Below are 20424 nucleotides of genomic sequence, written 5' to 3' on the forward strand. Positions count from 1 at the left end.
TCTTCCTGTCTCTGCTGATTGGATGATAGCCCATGGAATCCTGACTTCTGTGAGCAGAGTTCCAAGGTCAAGGTCAAGGTCTTCACCACTTGGGGACTTAAATCACAGGCCATAGGAAGTTGCTTTGGGTGAAAGGGTGACTTACTCTTTGGGGCTGTTTCCTGCTTGTGCAAGCACAGACATCAAGAGAGGGCAGGTGGAGAGCTTTGTTTGCAGAGAGATGGTTTCTCCAAGGCAACAGAGGCTAACTGCTGACCTCGTTCCATCCTCCTCCCAGGGATGGGTATAATCAGACACTTCAGAGTCCTGAGTGAAAACTCTTGTGGGAAAGGTAGGGGGGAAAAGATTGTAAAAATGTTCAAGCATCCATAAATATTTTTTAAACGGAAATTCTCTGACTCATTGGCTCCGCTCTTTCCTTCATCAGTCCCACAGTCTTGACATCAATGCTAGTAATTAGCCCCCCCTCCCAACTCTGAGAAATCATGTCATCTGTTTATAAACAGCAAAGAACAATTTGAAATGTTCCCGTTATGGAAACAGGACAAACATTTTTCTGACAGAAGTTCCCCAAAGCTTTGTTCTAGTCAGGTTTTTGAGTCGTCGTGAATAATTTATTATTTGGATGTCTTTTTTTTTTTTTTTTTTGGCTAGTTAACAGCACCCTCCAGTTTTGTAAAGGCTTGATACCTTCAGCTTGCTGTTAATATTGCCGGGGTAGATGAAACCTGGCATCACACTAACAGAATCAACAGGATCACAACAGATAGGAGTCAATATCTTTCAAAGCAACAGATGTGAGGAGGCTAGGGTTGGAGGAAGTGATGCTCCAATCTGGACCTTTCACATGAAAAACCCAAATCCAGTACCCAATGACTATTGATTGTAAATCTTATTCACAGCTCAAGTTACAAAACAAAAAAATGGCATGAGTTCTCAATTCCATTATGATCTCTGTTTTCCCCAGATAGCTATGTTCCAAGCATCAGAAGTAAGATTTGGACTAGTTTTTTTTTTTTTTTTAAGTTTTGTTTGCTTTAATCTAAGAGGAGAGACACAGAGAAAAACAGAACTCTCATCCACTGATTCATTTTGTTAAATATCAGGAATGATCACAACTGGCCAGTCTGGAACCAGGAGCCAGAAATAGTACATGATGCTTTGTGGGTGGCAGAGACCAGCGGCTTGAGTCATTTGTCCCCACTCTTCTGCGTTACTGTGAAACTGGAGTCAGGTGCTGAGGTCAGGTGTGGAATACACCACTGTGAAATCGGGTGTGTGTTTCCCATTTCCTAGGGAAGTACCCACCGTTAGAGCTTTATGTTTTATCTATTATCTTCTCTTTGAACACCAAATACATACATATGTTTATACACACATACACACACACACGTATATTTAAAAACCTACAGTATATCAGAACTGTGAGTTTTGTTGCTCATCCTGAGAAATCTAAGTCATGCAGACTGTATTTTCAATCAAAATGTCATCCCCTTGAACACAGTAAGAACACAATCCGATTGTTCAAGAAAGCTTCTAAATTAAAATGTTACTTTGTACAGAATTCATGACTGCTTTTTTTAATAACATTTTCAACAACTCTTCTCCTGCCCTTTAAAGCAATTAGCTGAAATACCTTTCTTCCTCTACATAATTCCCCCATGCCATAGTGAAAGCTACATGTTCTGATGGCTTAATCTGATCAGAATTCCCAGCATCAAAGAAGCAGGTGAAGAGATATTCCAAGCTATCAGTAATGAAACATAATGGTCTGATGGGCAGGCTCTTTATATTTTACTTTATAATACAAATAAATTGGAAAGCAATGGAGTCACACATACATCAAGTCAATATTAACTTTGGGCATCACAAAGGTTTCTATGCCTTGTGAAAACTTTGTTTGAGCATAACTGGAAGGCCTTCCAGGCTCTGGACTGGAACCTCTGCCTCAATGGAGTAATCTCTCCTGATTATAGGGCCGTGATGACCACCACAGAATTCTTAGACCAGAGTTGTACTCCTGTATTTTTTTTTAAGTCAAAATCCGATTACTAGCTTTTGGAGCAAATCAGAGCAAGCCTGTATCTTCATTCAGGGCTATTTGAATGCTATATCTTTTTTGTGATACTGCTCTTAGTAACATTTGAATAATCTAAGAACTCATGTCTGACAACTTACACAATGTAGTAAATTAATACTTTAATCATAGAATTCAAATGACTTTCTTTAAATAAAGTACGATAACCGAGACCCAGAGAAATGGACTGCTAGGCAAAGCTACGGAGCTGCTTGGTTCCCTGAGCCTGGCACCTCCAACACCTGACATAGCTGGTCATGTTCACTGTGCCTCGTGTTAAACTTTCAATGCATACACACGTTTTAATGCCTGAGAGTGGGCAATTTTAACCAAGACAAGGCAAATAAATGACATTTAAGTATCAAAAATAAGAGAGTGTGTTTCATCACTTCTTGGGTAAAATGAAATATAGATAATGCGGTTCAAGCACAATGCCTTTAGAAGATTTGTATCCAATCTTGGTTTCTCCAGTAACTGGTATCATATTAGTTACACTGCCTCTTTGGCCTTTAGTTTTCTTGTGCAAGTTATCATTGTCCATGCATTCATTTTTTTTTGAAAGATTTATTTATTTTTGCAAAGTCAGATATACAGAGAGGAGGAGAGACAGAGAGGAAGATCTTCTGTCCAATGATTCACTCCCCAAGTGACTGCAATGGCCAGTGTTGCACCGATCCAAAGCCAGGAGTCAGAAGCTCTTCAGGGTCTCACACACAGGGACAGGGTCCCAAGGCTTTGGACTGTCTTTGACTGCTTTCCCAAGCCACAAGCAGGGAGCTAGATGGGAAGCAGAGCTGCCGTGATTAAAACTGGCACCCATATGGGATCATGGCACATTCAAGGCAAGGACTTCAGCTGCTAGGCCACCATACCAGGCCCAGTCCATGCATTCTAAAAAGCACCCAGGTTAGTAGGAAAAGTTAAAATTTTTAAAGTTTAAAAACTCTCACTGTAGGAAAAGAGGGTTTCCATGTATGCTAAAATCATACATGACCCAACAATTATTAGAAGTATCCTAAAATATTTGAAGATTTTTTTCACATATGTTATTGATGTATTATTTATGCTGCATTCATTAGGTTCGCCTTGCCTGACTTCAATTTGTATCATTGTGTGGAATCTTGTTCTGGAGTCTACAATGTGATGTGTCTGGGTAAATCTTTCATGTACACTTGATGTGTTTTGTCATAGTCAGGTTTTACATAGTGTTGTTAGGTTCTTTTATATCATCATTAAATTGTATAAACCTGTTCTGTTAGGATATCATTTTAGGAGTTAAGTTAGGTTTGGGTTTTGCTGCTGCTATAAGAAATTTCTGTACACTATACATTTCTGCCTGGGTGGAAAAGATGATAATCAGTGTTGTTGCTCTGCCCACAGCTTTGGACCTTCCCAGGTCGCTTATATTTCTGAAAGGGTTTCCACCTGCATTTTGCTTCTTTCTTCAGCAGTTTTCATTGTCTGGTTATTGCTTTGTGTCTCCCTAGTATTGACAGGGCTGGAAGAGTATTTAATACCCTGACCAGAGTCACAACAGCCTTGATTTGGCTGTCAAATCTTGCAAGTTGTTTATAAAAACTGCCTTATCCTTTCCTCGGAGGTATCAGATCTCTACAGATATTGACACATATTTAAGACCAGAAGGAGGAAGATGTGTAGGACTTTATGCCTGATATACAGAAACAAACTATTATCTTCTTCAGGTTTGCACCATAATCTTTGTCTTAAGGTTGCCAGGGTCCATGCAGCAGATCAGACAATTGATGGAAATTCCACTGAAGCTTGTGGCTTCCATGGCCTTTTGTCCCGAGTTTTCTCACATTAGGTCTTTAGAAGCCTATCATAAATATTTTCTTTTTTCTTTTTTTTTTAATTATTTTTTCATTGGAAAGGTGGATATACAGAGAGGAGAGACAGAGAGGAAGATCTTCCGTCCGATGATTCACTCCCCAAGTGAGCGCAACGGCCTATACTATGCCAATCCGAAGCCAGGAGCCTCTTCCGGGTCTCCCACACGGGTGCAGCAGGGTCCCAAAGCCTTGGGCCGTCCTCTGCTGCTTTCCCGGGCCACAGGCAGGGAGCTGGAAGGGAAGCGGGGCTGCCGGGATTAGAACCGGCGCCCATATGGGATCCCGGGCGTGCAAGGCGAGGACCTACACCACTTGCGCCACCGTGCCGGTCCTTATCATAAATATTTTCTGAGCTCTCCTTTCTCTACAGTTTATGACTGGGTCTGTTCCTCTCCACAATGTTACTGTCTGGAAGAAGATTATTTTATCCATAATTGATCTCTTTGATTTCTTACATATGATAAACAAATGCCAAGTTATGATTTTTATAGTTTGACTTTCTTACTTTTACTGTAAAAATAATTCCACAATGTTGTTTATCTATCCTCAGCAGACACTTTTTATGCCTTTTTATATTCTTGATTACCATTATCATACTTACAATTTTTATAATGTTCAGTTCTAGATATTTTCTCTCATCATTAAGCTATAAAAATACTGTCATAAATTTGTAAGCTTATGGAATTGAAGTATTCATCTACACTAATATTTTCTTCTTCTTTTTTTTTAATGTTTAAATAATCTTTCTTAGTTGATTAGGGTACAAAGGGTCAAGGGCTACAGGAATGTGGGTAATACCATTGTTTGCACACTAATTTCATTTTTTTCCCTGTAGTCGAGGTCAATGGAGAAACAAAGGGAAAAGCCCCACCCAGCCTCCCACCCATCCCAGGTCCAGGATGTGTCTTGCTCAAAAAGTTTTGATAGTTCAATAGTTCTGAATTGCTACCAATTTCGCTGTTCCAATCGCGATGAAATCTATTCAGAATACACTGGCTGACACAGTCTCTTCATGGTTGAGGTTCTGAGATCAGCAGTTCAGTTGGCAGGAATCTCCAAAGAAACTTCATCTGAACTGATCCCATACCTGATTGTTGTGTGAGCTTGTCAGTACAGGCTCTGGAACAGTCTGTCGCCCCAAGCAGCTTATAGAAATGCTGGTCGTTACAATTGCTGGATCAGTGTTTCCAGCCCTGTCTTGCACACGAACTGATGGGTGTTGTAGTAGAGCTTGAGCCTACCCGCTTCATACTCTGCCCTCAGGCAAACCAGTGGGAGCTGCAGCCTAGTTGGGGTGACTCTCCATAACCCCCATCAGGCCTGTCCCCTGTCCTGGTTCCCATGCATGTCAGTATATACCGCAGACTTGTTCAGTCTGTCCCACATCCCATTTAGCTCTCTTACATGTCAATGGGCATTGAAGGCTAGTTCAACCCAACCAACCTACTATCCAGTCCACACACATACTGGCAGGTGCCTTTCTGTCTAACCATCCATGCCCCTGTTCTGGTTTTTGTGTTCTCCAGTGGGAGTGGTAACCTAGAGGGAGGTGCCCACTATCTCCCTACTACGCCACTCCAACTTCCAGATTATGCACTCTCCAGGTGGTTCAGGCATTTAACTTAACAGAATTAGCCCCCCAGTGCCAGCCTCTGTCATATGATGATGTGGCAAAGCCCAACCAACCCTTATCCACTCTAATTTTTGCTTGCACCAGTCGGAACAGTCAGCTTAATCTGACATCTACTAAATGCCCTTAGATGTTGAAAATGAAGAACATCATATAAAACCTGTGACCATGATAAAGGAAAAGGAATTGGGACTTCTTGAGATATTGCTTCAAATATATGGCTATATATAAGGTCCTTCAGTAAATTATCATGAATATTGGAGTCATTTTTTCATTAATGAAATGCGGTATTTGAAGGGATTTCTTGCTTCAAGAAGTGTGACAAGGCACCCTGATTAATCATCTAAAATCAGTTGTCTGATTCATATACATCTTTTTTCTTTCATGCGTGTTTGAGTCATTTTGACTTGGGAGAACAACATATCTTACAGACTATTCTTACAAAAGAATGTTGTAACTGTATCTATGAGAATAAATAATGAATTATTTAAAATACACAATGCTGTGAACTTATGCAATGGATCAAAGAGAATGAGGCTTCCATAATGGCATTTACAAAATTAGCTTTAGTATCCTGAAAATCTTAAAAGATGGCCAGGACTCAATTACAACTATCTATTAAAAATAGATGTTGCTTCTAGTGTAATTACAACGTCTCCTGCTGTAAGATCTATGATTATGAAAGTTTATTTTCTGTTTGAGTGATTTTATTGCAGATCACACTTACCATGACTACTTTTTGTAATTGCAGGCTTTATATGGGGAGAAATTAAACAGATGTGGGATGGTGGACTTCAAGATTACATCCATGATTGGTGGAATCTGATGGATTTTGTGATGAATTCTTTATACTTAGCGACCATCTCCTTGAAAATTGTTGCATTTGTAAAGGTAATTATTCTTTAAGTCATTGATAAAACATAAGATCTGAAAATTAGCTATTCCCATGATTGTGATTTTTCTTTAAATGAAATTGTCTAGCGCTTCAACTTATTATATTATAAATCTGTACTGCATATAGATGGACCATGCTCTGTAGCCTCCAAAGATGCTTTCACTAATGTGTAGAAGTAATTACCCAGTTGACTTCCGTCAAGATAGAATGATACCTCAAAAATGTTCACAATTGCTGTTTGTCTAATCCTTTCTATTTCTAATGAAAATCTGTCTCAGACACCATTTCAATTCTGGCAAGGAAAAACCTATTTTTATATTGTAACTATTAGATATAATTTCATAGATCAAAATATTACTTATTCAAAGCACTGAAATGATCATTTCAGTTTACCTAATATAGTTTGATATAATTAGAGCAGAATATAATTTCTTTCTCTTCATCTCATTCAGCGTGACAGTGCTTGAAGTCTCACACACCCATTACTCCCCCAGATTTTGTACAACATCAATCTTATCTAGTGTCACAGAATCGACATAAAACATTTTCTTCCTGCAACAAAAATTAAGATTATTTTGCGCTCTGGAGAATTTTCAAGGATAAACCTACTTCCTCCTTGTGTATTTCAGTTTTTCTTTTTTCTTTTTTCTCTTCTTTTGAAAATTTATTCAAATGATTGCTAAATTGATTAATATCAGAGTATAGAACGGACTGTCCTATGAATACTTGATGCAGTTAAACAATCTAGAAAGATCCAACATAAAAGAGAAAAGTTATTCACCTAGTCAGTGTCTTAAAATGGCAACCTATGTTTGTTTGTGTAAATTCACATGATAGAATCAAAATTGCCCAAAATTAGAAATACTATGCTTTTCAGAATTAGTTAACCTAAGATTTCATTCTCAAGGAAAAAAAAATGGGGAAAATCAATTTCAGTCAATTCCATTAAAACTGAAAGCAAAATTTAGGAATTTGTCTCATATGAATTGATATTGGCAATCATGAAGAATTTATTAAGAGCAGAAGTTAGTAACTTTATCAAATGAGATTATATCTCTATGTAGAAAGTGGAAGTCTATTTTGACTTGCATAGTTGGCCAACACCCTTCTCTGTAATTATCTTCTCTGTACTAGCAAGCTACACACAGACCAATACTCACACACACACTTATGTATATATACATAATTATATATGTATATATATGAAAAGTAGAAAAATACATACATTTGCATTTTAATTAACTCACTGGTAATACAGATACAACTGATCTAAGGAAAAGCATTTTGAAAAACATTGACTTGAATAATCCTGTTGAACTGAATTGCTCAGAGAACTATGGAAGTGAATCTAAAAGGAATGTCTTGCATTTAGTTCTCATAAGCAGTATTGAAACTAGGATTCATAACTACATTTGCTGTACCTAAGTAATGTATATAAGGGATGTATTTACTTTTTTCTGATATGTTGTGGCTACTGGTTCAAACTAATGCAGATTTTTGGATTGTTGTCTGAAAGCTGCCTGACAAAAACATCCTATATGTATGATTTTGCACCAAAATCTCATAACTATTCTTTATAAACTGAGAGGCTTCATGTTAGAATTAAACCCACTCATCCTTAGTCATGAAGGAATAGGAGAGGAATAAATAAATATGGAGTTCTGTACCGTACCACAAATTTCACAAATGATGGTGACGTAAGGAACAGGAAACCTTTAGGAAATATGCATTTTGTTAACTCCCACTGATCATATGAATTCAGCTGTGAATTTATAAATACAAATTCTGCCCTGTTCTTTCTAAATATCTCTGATATAGTCAATTGCATTTAGTCAGTAGCAAAGTTATGCTTCATGGCGTGCACACTACAGTACTGTTTACTAGGCTCAGCTCTTTATTCTATCACTAGCTCAATGACCTTGAATTTGTTTCTTTAACTTTTTGTCTAATTTATAAGATTAGAAAAATAAGTATTTCTCATTTACACTGCTGGCACAAAAAATGAGACTGTTGTAGAGAAAGCACTCATTATTAGAGCTCTTTCTTTTCAAATAGTTGATTATTTGATAGTCAAAGTTCCAGAAATAGATGAAGGGACAGAAAGAAGGAGAGGGAAAGAGAAAGAGATATCTTGTACCCAGTAATTCACTTCCCGGGTGATGGAAACTGTGAGCCCTGGGCCAGGCATAAACCAAGCACCAGAAGCTCCATGTGGTTCTGTCATGTGGGTCACAGGTGCCCAAACCATAGGACCTTAGCTGGGAGCTGGTTCTCATGTCAAGTAGCCAAGGCACAAATTGGTGATCATAGAGGACCCTGGCATGGCCGTTGGTGGTTTCACCTGTATGCCACAATACAAGCCTGTCACCTATTTTACCCTGGTCTTCTCCTTTTTCATATACTGAGTTTATTGTTCTTGCATTTTCTTTTGCCTACACTATAGTTTGTCATTCACTTCATTTTAGTTTAAAAGTAATTTGAGATCTTGCCATTTTTTATGTTGCCATTTTTTATGTTTAATCTGTGTCATTCAAGACAAATTATTTAATAGAAGTTTCACTTGTATTGTCTGAAGAGCCAATACGGGTGTATCATTATTTTTGTTCTAACAAGTTTTTCAGACTAAATTGTAGTAGCCTATGATTCATTTTATTGTCTGGTTCTTGCAAAAATGTTTTATTCAATAAATGAAAGTTATGTGCATCAAGCAGCCTACTTGATCAATCATATTTGTTAGAACATGCCAGGGAAGGGTTAGTACATGTGTTACTGAAGTGAGCACAGAAAATAACTGGTGATCAGGTGACTGTGAATGCAAAAATTGTTGAGATGGAGGCCATCCCATCAAGTAACTGGCAGAGACAGAGAGATACATGTGTATTTATAATATGGCGGATGACAGTTTTATCTATCATATTTGGGCACAATTGAAAAGGGTGATACTGAGCCTCTGCTGGCATTTTGCCAAGACATTCCTTATAGATGAGGATGCACAACTAGAACCAAATCCATTCACATGGTACGCTGAGAGAGAGCATGTGAGTTCATCGCTGCTCCTTTCCTAGGTGCCACCATTATGAGCTAATCTAAACCTAACTACTTCCTGAAAGTACTTTATCTAAATATATTCACATGGGAGTAGGAGAGGTCCAATATATGGACCCTTAAATTCATATAATAATTAAACATCACAATGTATCGGGGTATTAAATCAGTAAGTAGTGCCTATATACAGACACGCAGGCACACACAAATATCCACATGCTATAGTTGTCTTTGATAGTTGTGTATAAATGCAACAACATTATAAAGTGCAAAGAAAAAACAAAACAATGATTTATATGATATCAATGTCTTTCCCTTTGAGTTTTTGTGAGTCTTTTAGAAATACTTTTGATTTATTGACATTTTAAAGATCATGGACTATAGATTTTTTTAAATTGGCTTCTAATACTTCAGAGAGAATTTTTCTAATCATTCCCTCTTTTCACTATGCATGAAGTATTGTTTAATCAGAACTTGATGCCTATAGGCACAATAATAATATTTTAGTCATTAATGCAGCCTCATTCCTAAATATTACCCAGCCCCTTTTGTAGCTGGAGAAGTTGTGTTTTAAATCCTTTGGCAGAAATTACTATATTTTCCTATTCTTATTCAAGAATAGGAAATTGAAATTGTTTTAAATAATCAAAATTATGATAACACAAGATTTATTTCAAAGTCATGACTTTTTAACATGAAATTATCCTTGTAAAAGGTTTTAGCCTTATAGATTTATTGATGACTTCATTTGTCAGATATAAAAGGGATAAATAATTTTTCCATTTTACAAACGATGAAGGATGGAATGTTCTGATATATCCTGTAGTTCTTAAAGCAGAGAGTTGTACTTCTGAAAACACCCATTTAATCAGAACTATCTAATAGAGAAGAAACTCATAAGCTTGCCTAAAAATATTCATTACTCCATTATTGATCAAATTTATAAAAATGAAACAGGAAGGAATTTCAAGTAGTTAGTGGAAAATTGAATTAAATGTTAAGTTTATTTTGGTGTAAAGTCTTGTAATTCATGTACATGTTTTCAATAATACACATTTCCATAAACTTTCTGAAGACTTTATGTTAAAACCCGTGTTGGTCTCTATTAAATCTCACAAGCATTTTCATTTTACATATTTTCTACTCATTTCAATTGCTTATTTTTTATAACCATGCATGACTATACAATACATACAAATGGCTAACATATTTTCATAAATTCAAGAAAATATGATACAACATTATTACTCATTTAATTTCTCTTTACCTATGCTAAAAATGGCATGCTTGGTTCCTACTTCTCTTTAGATCCTTGCATTCTTCCTAAACCCTATGTATTCCAGTTCTTTCAAGCCACATTTTTCGACTATCTTTTAAACACAGCACCTTTGACCCTGTCAAGGATCTTTCTAACTAGAGTGTTTTGTGAGCATTTAAGTAGAAAATACTCTACTGAAAACCCATCACTGAAAAAGTGCATTAGACATAGTTCCCTGCATGAAATATTGACAAGTGATCCAAAGGTACATGTTCTATGTGCCTATGAACCTTTATGTGTTCACAGAAGCAGCAGTTCCTTTAAAAAGGAATTTGAATAGAATGGTAGATGTGGGGCAAAACCTCATAAACATAGGTATAAACAAAAAGCAAATACTTAAGAAAAAGGGGACTTGATGACTACTACATGAAAACTCCAAATATGTGACTAGAACAGCTCTTTATTTCTCATCTAAGGATTTTTCTACAACCTGAAACTACCAGCTTTGGTAAGCACCATGTAATGTTTATTCAAGTTTGGTCAGAGAGAACATCTCAGGGGAAGGACTGGCCCTTTTTTTATATTGTAGTCCCAAGAACTGTAACTTCATGCAACATTTATTTGTAAAGTACAAACAGCTGAAGATTCAAGATAATCAGAACTTAAATTCATTCTAGAGAAAGGAATATTTATTGAAAAGCATTTTGGTAAAAATAAGTGGTTCATTTGGAGAACTACCAAAACTAAAATGTTGAGTGTTAGGAACCAAGCTAAGAGCAAATAGTAGATGAGTCTTTTTTTTTTAAGATTTATTTATTTATTATTTGAAAGTCAGATATACGGAGAGGAGAAAAGGGAGAGGAAGATTTCCATCCACTGATTCACTTGCCAAGAGGCCATAACAGCAGGTGCTGAGCTGATTCAAAGCCAGGAACCAGGAATCAGGAGCTTCTTCCAGGTCTGCCATATGGGTGCAGGGTCCACAGGGTTTGAGCCATCCTCAACTGCTTTTCCAGGCCATAGGCAGGAAGCTGGATGGAAAGCAGAGTGCCAAGATTAGAATCGGTACCCATATGGGATCCTGGGGGTGCAAGGCTAGGACTTTGGCCAATAGGCTACAGCACTGGGCCCCGCAGATGAATCTTAAAAGGAAGTGAAAACACAGATTCTTGAGGCTTAATGCCGCATGTTGGGAAATTGGAATGTTGTCTCACAGACAATGCAATTATTGTAGAATATTAAAAGCCTGTGACATGATGTGACTAGTTCCTGTTTAAAAAATCATTCTAAAGGAAATAGAAAATTGGAATAGTAAAGTTTAAGGTCAACAGAGAAATCAGTAAGCGCTTATAGTAATATCTAAGGAATAGGGGAACTGTTCTGATTCAGTGAGTGCCCTAATCAAGAACAATAAACAATAAAGGGAAGACTCTAGGATAAACTTCAAACATGGATTGAAGTGACTGGTTCCTATTCTCTGAAATCAGAAGGCATCAATGGAGCAGACTGAGGATGAAAAGGTGAAGAGTTCCATTTTCAGGTCATGAGTTTGTGATGCTTCTGATCTATATTACAGTGGAAAAGTCCATAACCCAATATAATATAAAAGAACGACAAGGTGAGAATTTGGGGGTTGAGTGTGTGTATTTGGGATTCATCTTTTAGGTTTAGAGTTACAGGAAATAACCAACGAAAGTGGGTAGCATGAGAAAAGAGACTTGAAAAGGGGATTGGACATTTACGGGGCACAATTGGGTACTTTTAATCTTTACTCAACAAGTATTTTATAATAATTAGATAAGAATGTTTGAAAAGTTCTTAAGACATAGAAGCAAAATATGTGAGGATGTGAAAATGCAAGTTATCCATATTTAATCTCTTCTCATGTGTATAAGTTATTGAATATAAATTGTATTCTTTAAATGTGAAAAACCAAAATATCGCTTACTAGATAGGTAAGATAAAGAGGCCTATAAAGAATGCTAGAAATGGGCAAAAAAAAAAAGTGGGGAGGTCAACATTCAAGGATGGAAATTAATGTGGATGTTGTGAACATTTTTACACAGGAGAGAAAAGAAAACTATCCAAGTTAGTGTTTTGACTTCTGATAATGGATGCAGAAAAAAATGTTTAATGAAGGAAGATTTAGTTATTTTCTTAAATTCTGAAGGATATCATGGATCTTTAAGACTATTCAAAACTACCTGATAAAGTGACTTTAGATAAAAATGCAAATAAATTCTATATGAGTGACTGGAAAATTTCAAAAGGAAAATTTCACAGAATGAACCAAGAGATAATTATTCACTGTTTATGTCTCCGTTTTTCCTTGATAGAAAATAAGGTTGCTGGATCAGCGAACAAATTATTTACTTGTATTGCAGTGTTAGCACCAAATCCCCACGCTCCAATCCGCAGAAGGAGACAAGCCGATAGCCAGACGTGTCCCACACACACCCCGGTTCCACAGGAGAGGCACTCAGAAATTGAGAATCTCCGAATTTATATGGTGCAGCTGAGCCAGCTATCCGTTTTTACCTTGGAAAAAAAAGACCTTCACATCCCAAAGTAAATAAATTCTCTCCTGAGGTTTATTATCCTGAGAATGTAAGCAGATGGCTCCAGGGGAGCTGTTTCTAGGTCTCTTGGGAGGTCTCTGTCTTTGACTTTCAAAGATTGTTTGCTATCCAAACATCCATTAACCCAGATGCCAGCGATGTTGTGCCCAGTAAGCCTTCACTGTGTGGGCTATGAACATGTTCATGTGGCACTGCTTCCAGCAATTAACAAAAGTGCCAGACTCTGATTCCAACTTACTCAATTATACAGGGGCAGAATCTAGCATATTATGATTTGTGAAATGGAAAATCTTCCTCTCATAACTTCTGGAGACCTAGCTGGCAACATTGACTAAGAAAAGCTCTCTGCATGGGAGGTCCAAAGTACATCCGCATTTGGTCACAAAGTGAAGACAGATTCTGCACCCAGCTTCTCTGACCGGGCTGTGACATCTGGAATAAGCCACAGATTCAGATGACTCAGAAAGCTTTGAAAACATGTCATCTCTACCCATTCCTAGCTCCCTAAATCCCAGGAAGTATTTAGTAGCCACTTTGTTTCCTCCATTCCCACCCCAATTGGTGTTAGTGTTTTCGAATTGTTTTTATAATTATTACTATTGCTTGTTCGTTTCTCGGTCAGCTACGACTAGTTGGCAGGAAAAAAAATATATTGCCGAGCACTCATTGTGGACTTGGCATCCTTTCAAACATCATGGCAAGTTCAAGATAATGATCGACAGCAATGCTTACTGTCCTGTAGGTTGTACACTGTGAGATGTAGACTAAGCTATGTTAGATAAGAAAAACGAAATAGAATTATCTATCAACAAAGACAGGGTTGTCCTCTAGTTGAATGCATGTGTCTATCAAAAGAGAAGTGAAGAAAGGAATTAAGTTAACAGATTAAATGTGACCTAAACCTTCGAGAAGCTGGCATCATTAAGAAGGGAAGTGAATGAAGTAGACAGTATCTGGCACTTCAAACACTCCAAAACTCACTACAATCAATAAGGGGAAAAGCCTTGCTTTTGTTTTCTTCTTGCATCTCCAATTGTTAGCTACTTTATGCTGAAACTGTGCGTGGGAATGTTCAAGAACATTTATCAAAATTTAAAAATAGAAATTAATTTTCTTCTTGTTCAAACTTGATTGTTTTAAATTGTCGGTCAAGCATGAGTTTGAATGTTGGATAAGAACATTGTGATTTGTTTTCTGCCAAGGGAAGTATAAGAGAGAAATAAGAAAGCAGAGAGAAATAATTGACAATATTCTTTGTTTTCCCTATGATCATCAGGGAAAAGATTGCGTTGTCTAGACATGTCATTAATAGTATGTATGAATAAAAGTACTCCATAAATTATTGAATTCTAACACAGATTTAATTAGAAGTTTACATGCTACAATACTTCAGCATATATTTGAGTCCTCTTATAACAGAATATAGACCTACCTTGGTAGTTCCAAGGATTCATTTCATTGAGCCCTTCATATGGCTCAATATCCATAACTCTTTCTTATCAAGTGATTTATTTGAAAGCAGAGGCAGAAAGAAAGACACATACACGAGAGAGAGAGAGAGAGAAATAGCTTTTGTTGGCTCCCATCTCGAATGGTTACAACAAAAGCTTGAGCCAAGTTGAACCCGGAGCCAGGAACACGACCCAGGTCTCCCGCATGGTTGACAGCATCTTGAATGCTTCAGCTACCTTCCACTTCCACATTCCCAGCACATCAGCAGGTAGTTGGACAGAAAGTAGAACATCGCTGATTTTTACGGATGCCCTGATATGAGATGTTGGCTTCACAATCAGTGCCTTCACCACGGTACAAAACTCCAGTCCTCGCCTTGCACGCCCGGGATCCCATGTGGGCGTCGGTTCTAGTCCCGGCAGCCCCGCTTCCCTTCCAGCTCCCTGCCTGTGGCCCGGGAAAGCAGTCGAGGACGGCCCAAAGCTTTGGGACCCTGCACCCGCGTGGGAGACCCGGAAGAGGCTCCTGGCTTCGGATCGGCATAGTATCGGCCCGTTGTGCTCACTTGGGGAGTGAATCATCGGACGGAAGATCTTCCTCTCTGTCTCTCCTCTCTGTATATCCGCCTTTCCAATGAAAAAATAATAAAAATAAATCTTTAAAAAAAAACTTCCAGTCAAACATCAGTAATTAAAAGCTATTATTTTAAGTTAGCCTACTTTGTAAATAATAACCAATCAAACTTAAATGCAACAAATAGTTTTGAGCCACATATTTATATGATAATATACTGTTCGGATAATTGCATTTTCTTAAATATTAATGACAAACATTTGCTAATTTGGTGTCCACTACGATGATATCTAAGTCAGGTTGTACAGAGAACTAGAAAAAAACAGAAGGCTGATAAGAGTGATCATTTTTTCTGTTCTACAGCAGCAAATTTCTGCTTCATTAATTTTAAAGTTGTCTATTTTGCATGTATTCCTTTAGAAATGACATGTGAAATTGCATAAGTTTATTAATTTGTTCAAACCATAATGATTTTCCTTTATAACAGTTGTTTTGTTGTCATGATATTGTTCTTCCATCAAAATAAGATTGAACATTACTTCCTCCATGATATTTTCAATTTTTATATGCCATTAAAAATTCTTTAAAATCTGTTAATACTATATTCACAGAATCATAAGTGACAGGGCAAGCCCGAATAAAGCTCATGAATGATAAATTAGTAAGTTTCTGTAGATTTAAGTTCCTGTCACATGCATGAAGGACATCAGCTTTCTGAAAGGAGGCTGTTGTGTTGTCTCTATTTAAAAAGCATTGTGGGTTTGAACTTGATATTTTCATACCTATGTGTAGATGTTACTTTCTGTTTTTCTCTCCAGTACAGTGCGCTAAATCCACGAGAATCTTGGGACATGTGGCATCCCACGCTTGTGGCAGAGGCTTTATTTGCTATTGCAAACATCTTCAGTTCCTTACGTCTGATCTCACTCTTTACTGCAAATTCTCACCTGGGACCTCTGCAAATATCTCTGGGAAGAATGCTCCTGGACATTTTGAAGTTCCTGTTCATATACTGCCTGGTGTTGCTAGCATTTGCAAATGGCCTAAATCAATTGTACTTCTATTATGAAGAAACAAAAGGGTTAAGCTGCAAAGGCATACGATGTGAAAAGCAGAATAATGCATTTTCAACGTAAGTACAGCAGACGTTTCTATAGGCAACACTGAGGAGAATTTGGTATGCCCCACATCATGAATTTGGAGAACTCATGACAAATGGTTGCAAAGGAACTGGAAATTAAAATTATACCTAATGCAGAAAACAGAATTAACATATCTTTTAATAGAAATAAATCCTTTGACATTAAAGAAATACCTGGTACATTTATTTTAAGTTTTAGTAACGTCGTTTTTTTAAATGACCTCATACCATTTAAAAATGTGGGGGAAAATGTACTATTGATAGCTTAGGAGTGCATACATTAAAATCTATAAAATATGTAAAATCAATCATGTTAGAAAACTAAGTTCATTTCAACATGTTCTCATGGTTTCCTGAAGGCTGCAGTCCCATCATATGTCTTTTCTATTCTCTAGTTCCCAGCAAAGGAAATGTAAGTTTCTAAAATTACCCAAAATGGAACCTAAAATTCACGTTCTCATGTTATTCTGTCTAAAAGGCTTTCCTTGCCCCTGTATAAGTAGTAGGAAGATTCATTGTGAAGCATGGTAATTTTCATGATCATGTGTGTTAGTCACACTTACCTATGAGCACCGTGTTCAACACTTGGGCAGTTTCATGGAACACCTCTGTCTTTATCTGTGCTTATTTTCTTCCCATTGTGATAAACTGATGGTCAGTTACCAGATAATCCAAAAAGCTAGGTGATTTTGCTCTACACAGTGAATAAATGTGAGCATGGTGCCATTTGGGGTAATATTTAACCTTATCTATGAAGTGTCAGAGATCTGTGCAATACAAAAGAGCAGAATAATTTTAAGAAGAACAACCATTTCACATAAACTAACCATTTATTGTTAAAATTCTCCTGACTAATTCCACATCCATTTTTTTCCAGATTATTTCTCTGGGTGCTTGACTCAGAGCTTTTTCTCAGCTCCATCTAACACAATTCCCTGATCATTCTGCATTGTCTGTTTGGAACCTACTTGCCAACACTGCCTCATTTGTTTCTCTTGCCATTTCATCTGCTCCCATGCTTTGCTTCGTTTTCCAGAAAGCATTGTGGCATTGCACCTAAAACTGTTTCCTCTAACACCCTCTTTTCTTCAGAGAAAAATCCTGGTTCTAAGACTCTTGTTCAAAGACGCACCAATTCTATCTTTTCACTTGGCAAGATTTTATTGCTTTTTTCCAAATCCTGTTTCCAATATTCACTTTGAAAGTTCCCCTGTCTGCTTGATCTGCAAGTGTGTATGGAGTGTCATCCATGACTTCTGAGTTTCGCTGTGTTCCACCATCTCATAGATGGAAACTTCTCTTTTCACACTTCAGCTTGTTCCTTCATAACATGTGAAGAATTACATGCAACTAAACAATATCAAACATTAATCATTGAAATTTCGCTGCATATAAAGCTAAGTTAACAATGCCCGATAAACGAATCTCCTGTGGAAAGAAGGGCTCTGCTCTGCTGTGTGACCAGTATTGTCTCATTCTTGGAGCTGTATTCCTAATTATTGGAACTGACCAATAACACCATAGTTTACTTGCTCTAATATTGTCTTCTATCTTGTAAACTAAATGTAAAATGTTAAGACAGGCATTGTATTTGTGTTCCTTCCTTATTTTACTCCCATGCGATAGAGGATAAATGCAACTGGGATATACATTACCTTCTTAACTTGCTCAGTTTCTCCAGCTGTGACTATTTAACCACAGGATTAACTCATTCCAAAGCATAGCAGTGGGAATATATTTCCAAACGGCAGCTCGCAAAAATGGTATCCTCAAGATGGCAAAACTTATACCTACTGAAATTATTAGTCTTCAACCCAGGTTTTATGTCATCAAAGTATTGCCTAAGAAGGTGTGGTACATTTTTTTTTTAGGAATACCATCCATAGAACAAAAACAACTTTACCTCATAAAGATATTTTGACATCTAAAATAGTCCAAGATTGCTAACTGTATAGACAATGTTACTCTCCATAGATTTGAGAGTGCGGATGAAATGTTAATAAACTATGTTGCCTGTGTAAGAAACAGCTAAGGAAAGAATGATTCTTGCAATAAACACCTTGACATCAAGATCTGAGTATACCTGAGATATAACTATATTTTAGCTACTCGAAATTACTCTTCAAATATTATAATGAGTCATTCCACAAAAGAAAGTCAAAGAAAGAATAAAATCTACAGATAATCACAGAATATCGTTCACTGAAACCCCTTTTAAAATTTCATGTTAGTCAACAAATGTTTCGCTAAAAGATTTGCAAACATTTTCTTACAATTGTCTCTAATTTATTTAGAAGCATATAAGTCTTGCTCAACTATAGCAAATTATTTAGTCTGCGTCATTACTGTATTTGGGCATTTCAAATAGCAACCGCTATGGGATTTACGTTGATAACATTTTATATAATCTATTTTATAACATATTATTTAACTTGTCATATTTTCTAAACCACTTAATTCCTGCAGAAAAAAAATTGAATCATATTTGTGTATTTACAGTGAAAATACATATTATTCAGAAAGACAGAACATAATTATTTTAAATTTCAAAGGGCAGTATCATTAATTTCAGAAGTTTAAAGTTTTAAGTTTAAAAGTGAAGAACACATGACCATGTCCAAATTTACTTTTCCTGAGAATTCTTCAAAGAATTTTCAGTGACCTTTGTATCAGGCTGGTGTACTAGACTGAACTCTCCAGACTGGGATTTGTTATGTGGCTTGTTCATCAGAAATAATTCATTGCCTTCTTACACAATACACAAGACCCTGAATCTGACAAAATGTGACCACGTCAGTAATAACTGATCTTATTATTTTATGATAATAGTTTCTACCATGTTTCAGGACCTCTAGAAAATTGATGGAAGCTGCATATTATGAAAAAAAAACTATGCATTTAAAAAAATTCTGCTGTAAAATACATTTATCCTTTAATTTTTTCTTACAGCTTTAACTAGCTGTTAAATGCAAACATGAAATTATTTGCTTTTTTTAAAGACAGTAATAAATTGGATAAAATGAAATACTTAGAGTCAATGTAGGCATATTTGATTAGATTCTTCTTGCCAAAAAGATCCAGAAAGACAGCTAGTTTCAATTAAATAGTGTTTTTAACAAAAATCATGCAAAGTCCTTGAAGACTGGGCAAGAGATGTCACTAGCAAGCAGAGATCGCAGGGACTATCACAGCTGCAGAAGAACAGGAGTGAACCGCGTGCTCAGTATCAGCAAGATGTGATTCCACCACCGTCACTGCATTCTCGCTGCTTACTTGTGGCTTGCCTTTCCATCCTCAGTTAGGCACTGCTTGAATTGTAGGTTTCAAATCATTGACTTTTATAGTTTTAACCACCAGAGCTCTATCATAGCACTGTAATCCCAGCCCCTTTGGAAACTACTCACATGAAGTGTCCCTCTTTGAATTGTGTCACCATGATGACCTAAATCATTGAGGTAGTGGGTGAAGAGTTCCAGAGACTTCCAAAAGGAACACTTCTCTACAAATTCCTCCCATGGATCAATATCACTGGCCTGGGAGCTGGCAGAAAATATAAATCAACATGATACCAATTTAAAACTAATCTCCCTAAAGAAAGAAATCCTACTTTCCTAAGTTATCATGATAGATACGAAAAAGTTTTTTTTTTTTTAATTTAACCTTTACCCATGGATGAAGGAATGTTAAAGTTCTACTATCTCTGTATTATGTAATATTAGGGTAACATAATAATCCCACCAAAATAAAAAGATTCTAATTATCGTTCAGATGCCTCATCTTTTTAGAACAAGTTAGGAGAATTTCAGCTTTAATAAAATCAAAAGATTTTCATTCATTGGCTAAAACAAATAAAATGTTTTTTGAAGCAAAAAAAAAAAAAAACCCATAAAATTTGATTATTTAATCATGCTGGGATTCTTTACA

At 36.7% G+C, this 20424-nt stretch overlaps 1 protein-coding gene across 7 annotated transcripts in view; it reads left to right on the forward strand.

Moving 5' to 3' along the window:
* The window catches only part of TRPC4 (transient receptor potential cation channel subfamily C member 4), a 166602-nt gene that overhangs the window by 129381 nt on the left and 16797 nt on the right, over positions 1–20424 (forward strand). For all 7 annotated transcript variants that reach the window (XM_040991063.1, XM_040991062.1, XM_040991064.1 and 4 more), the window contains 2 exons: positions 6309–6448; positions 16178–16491. In XM_040991063.1, the coding sequence (XP_040846997.1) occupies positions 6309–6448; positions 16178–16491 (454 nt within the window). The remainder of the gene's footprint in view (positions 1–6308; positions 6449–16177; positions 16492–20424) is intronic.

Source organism: Ochotona curzoniae, unplaced genomic scaffold, assembly GCF_017591425.1.
Source record: "Ochotona curzoniae isolate NIBS_2020 unplaced genomic scaffold, NIBS_Ocur_1.0 contig_64, whole genome shotgun sequence".
NCBI lineage: Eukaryota > Metazoa > Chordata > Mammalia > Lagomorpha > Ochotonidae > Ochotona > Ochotona curzoniae.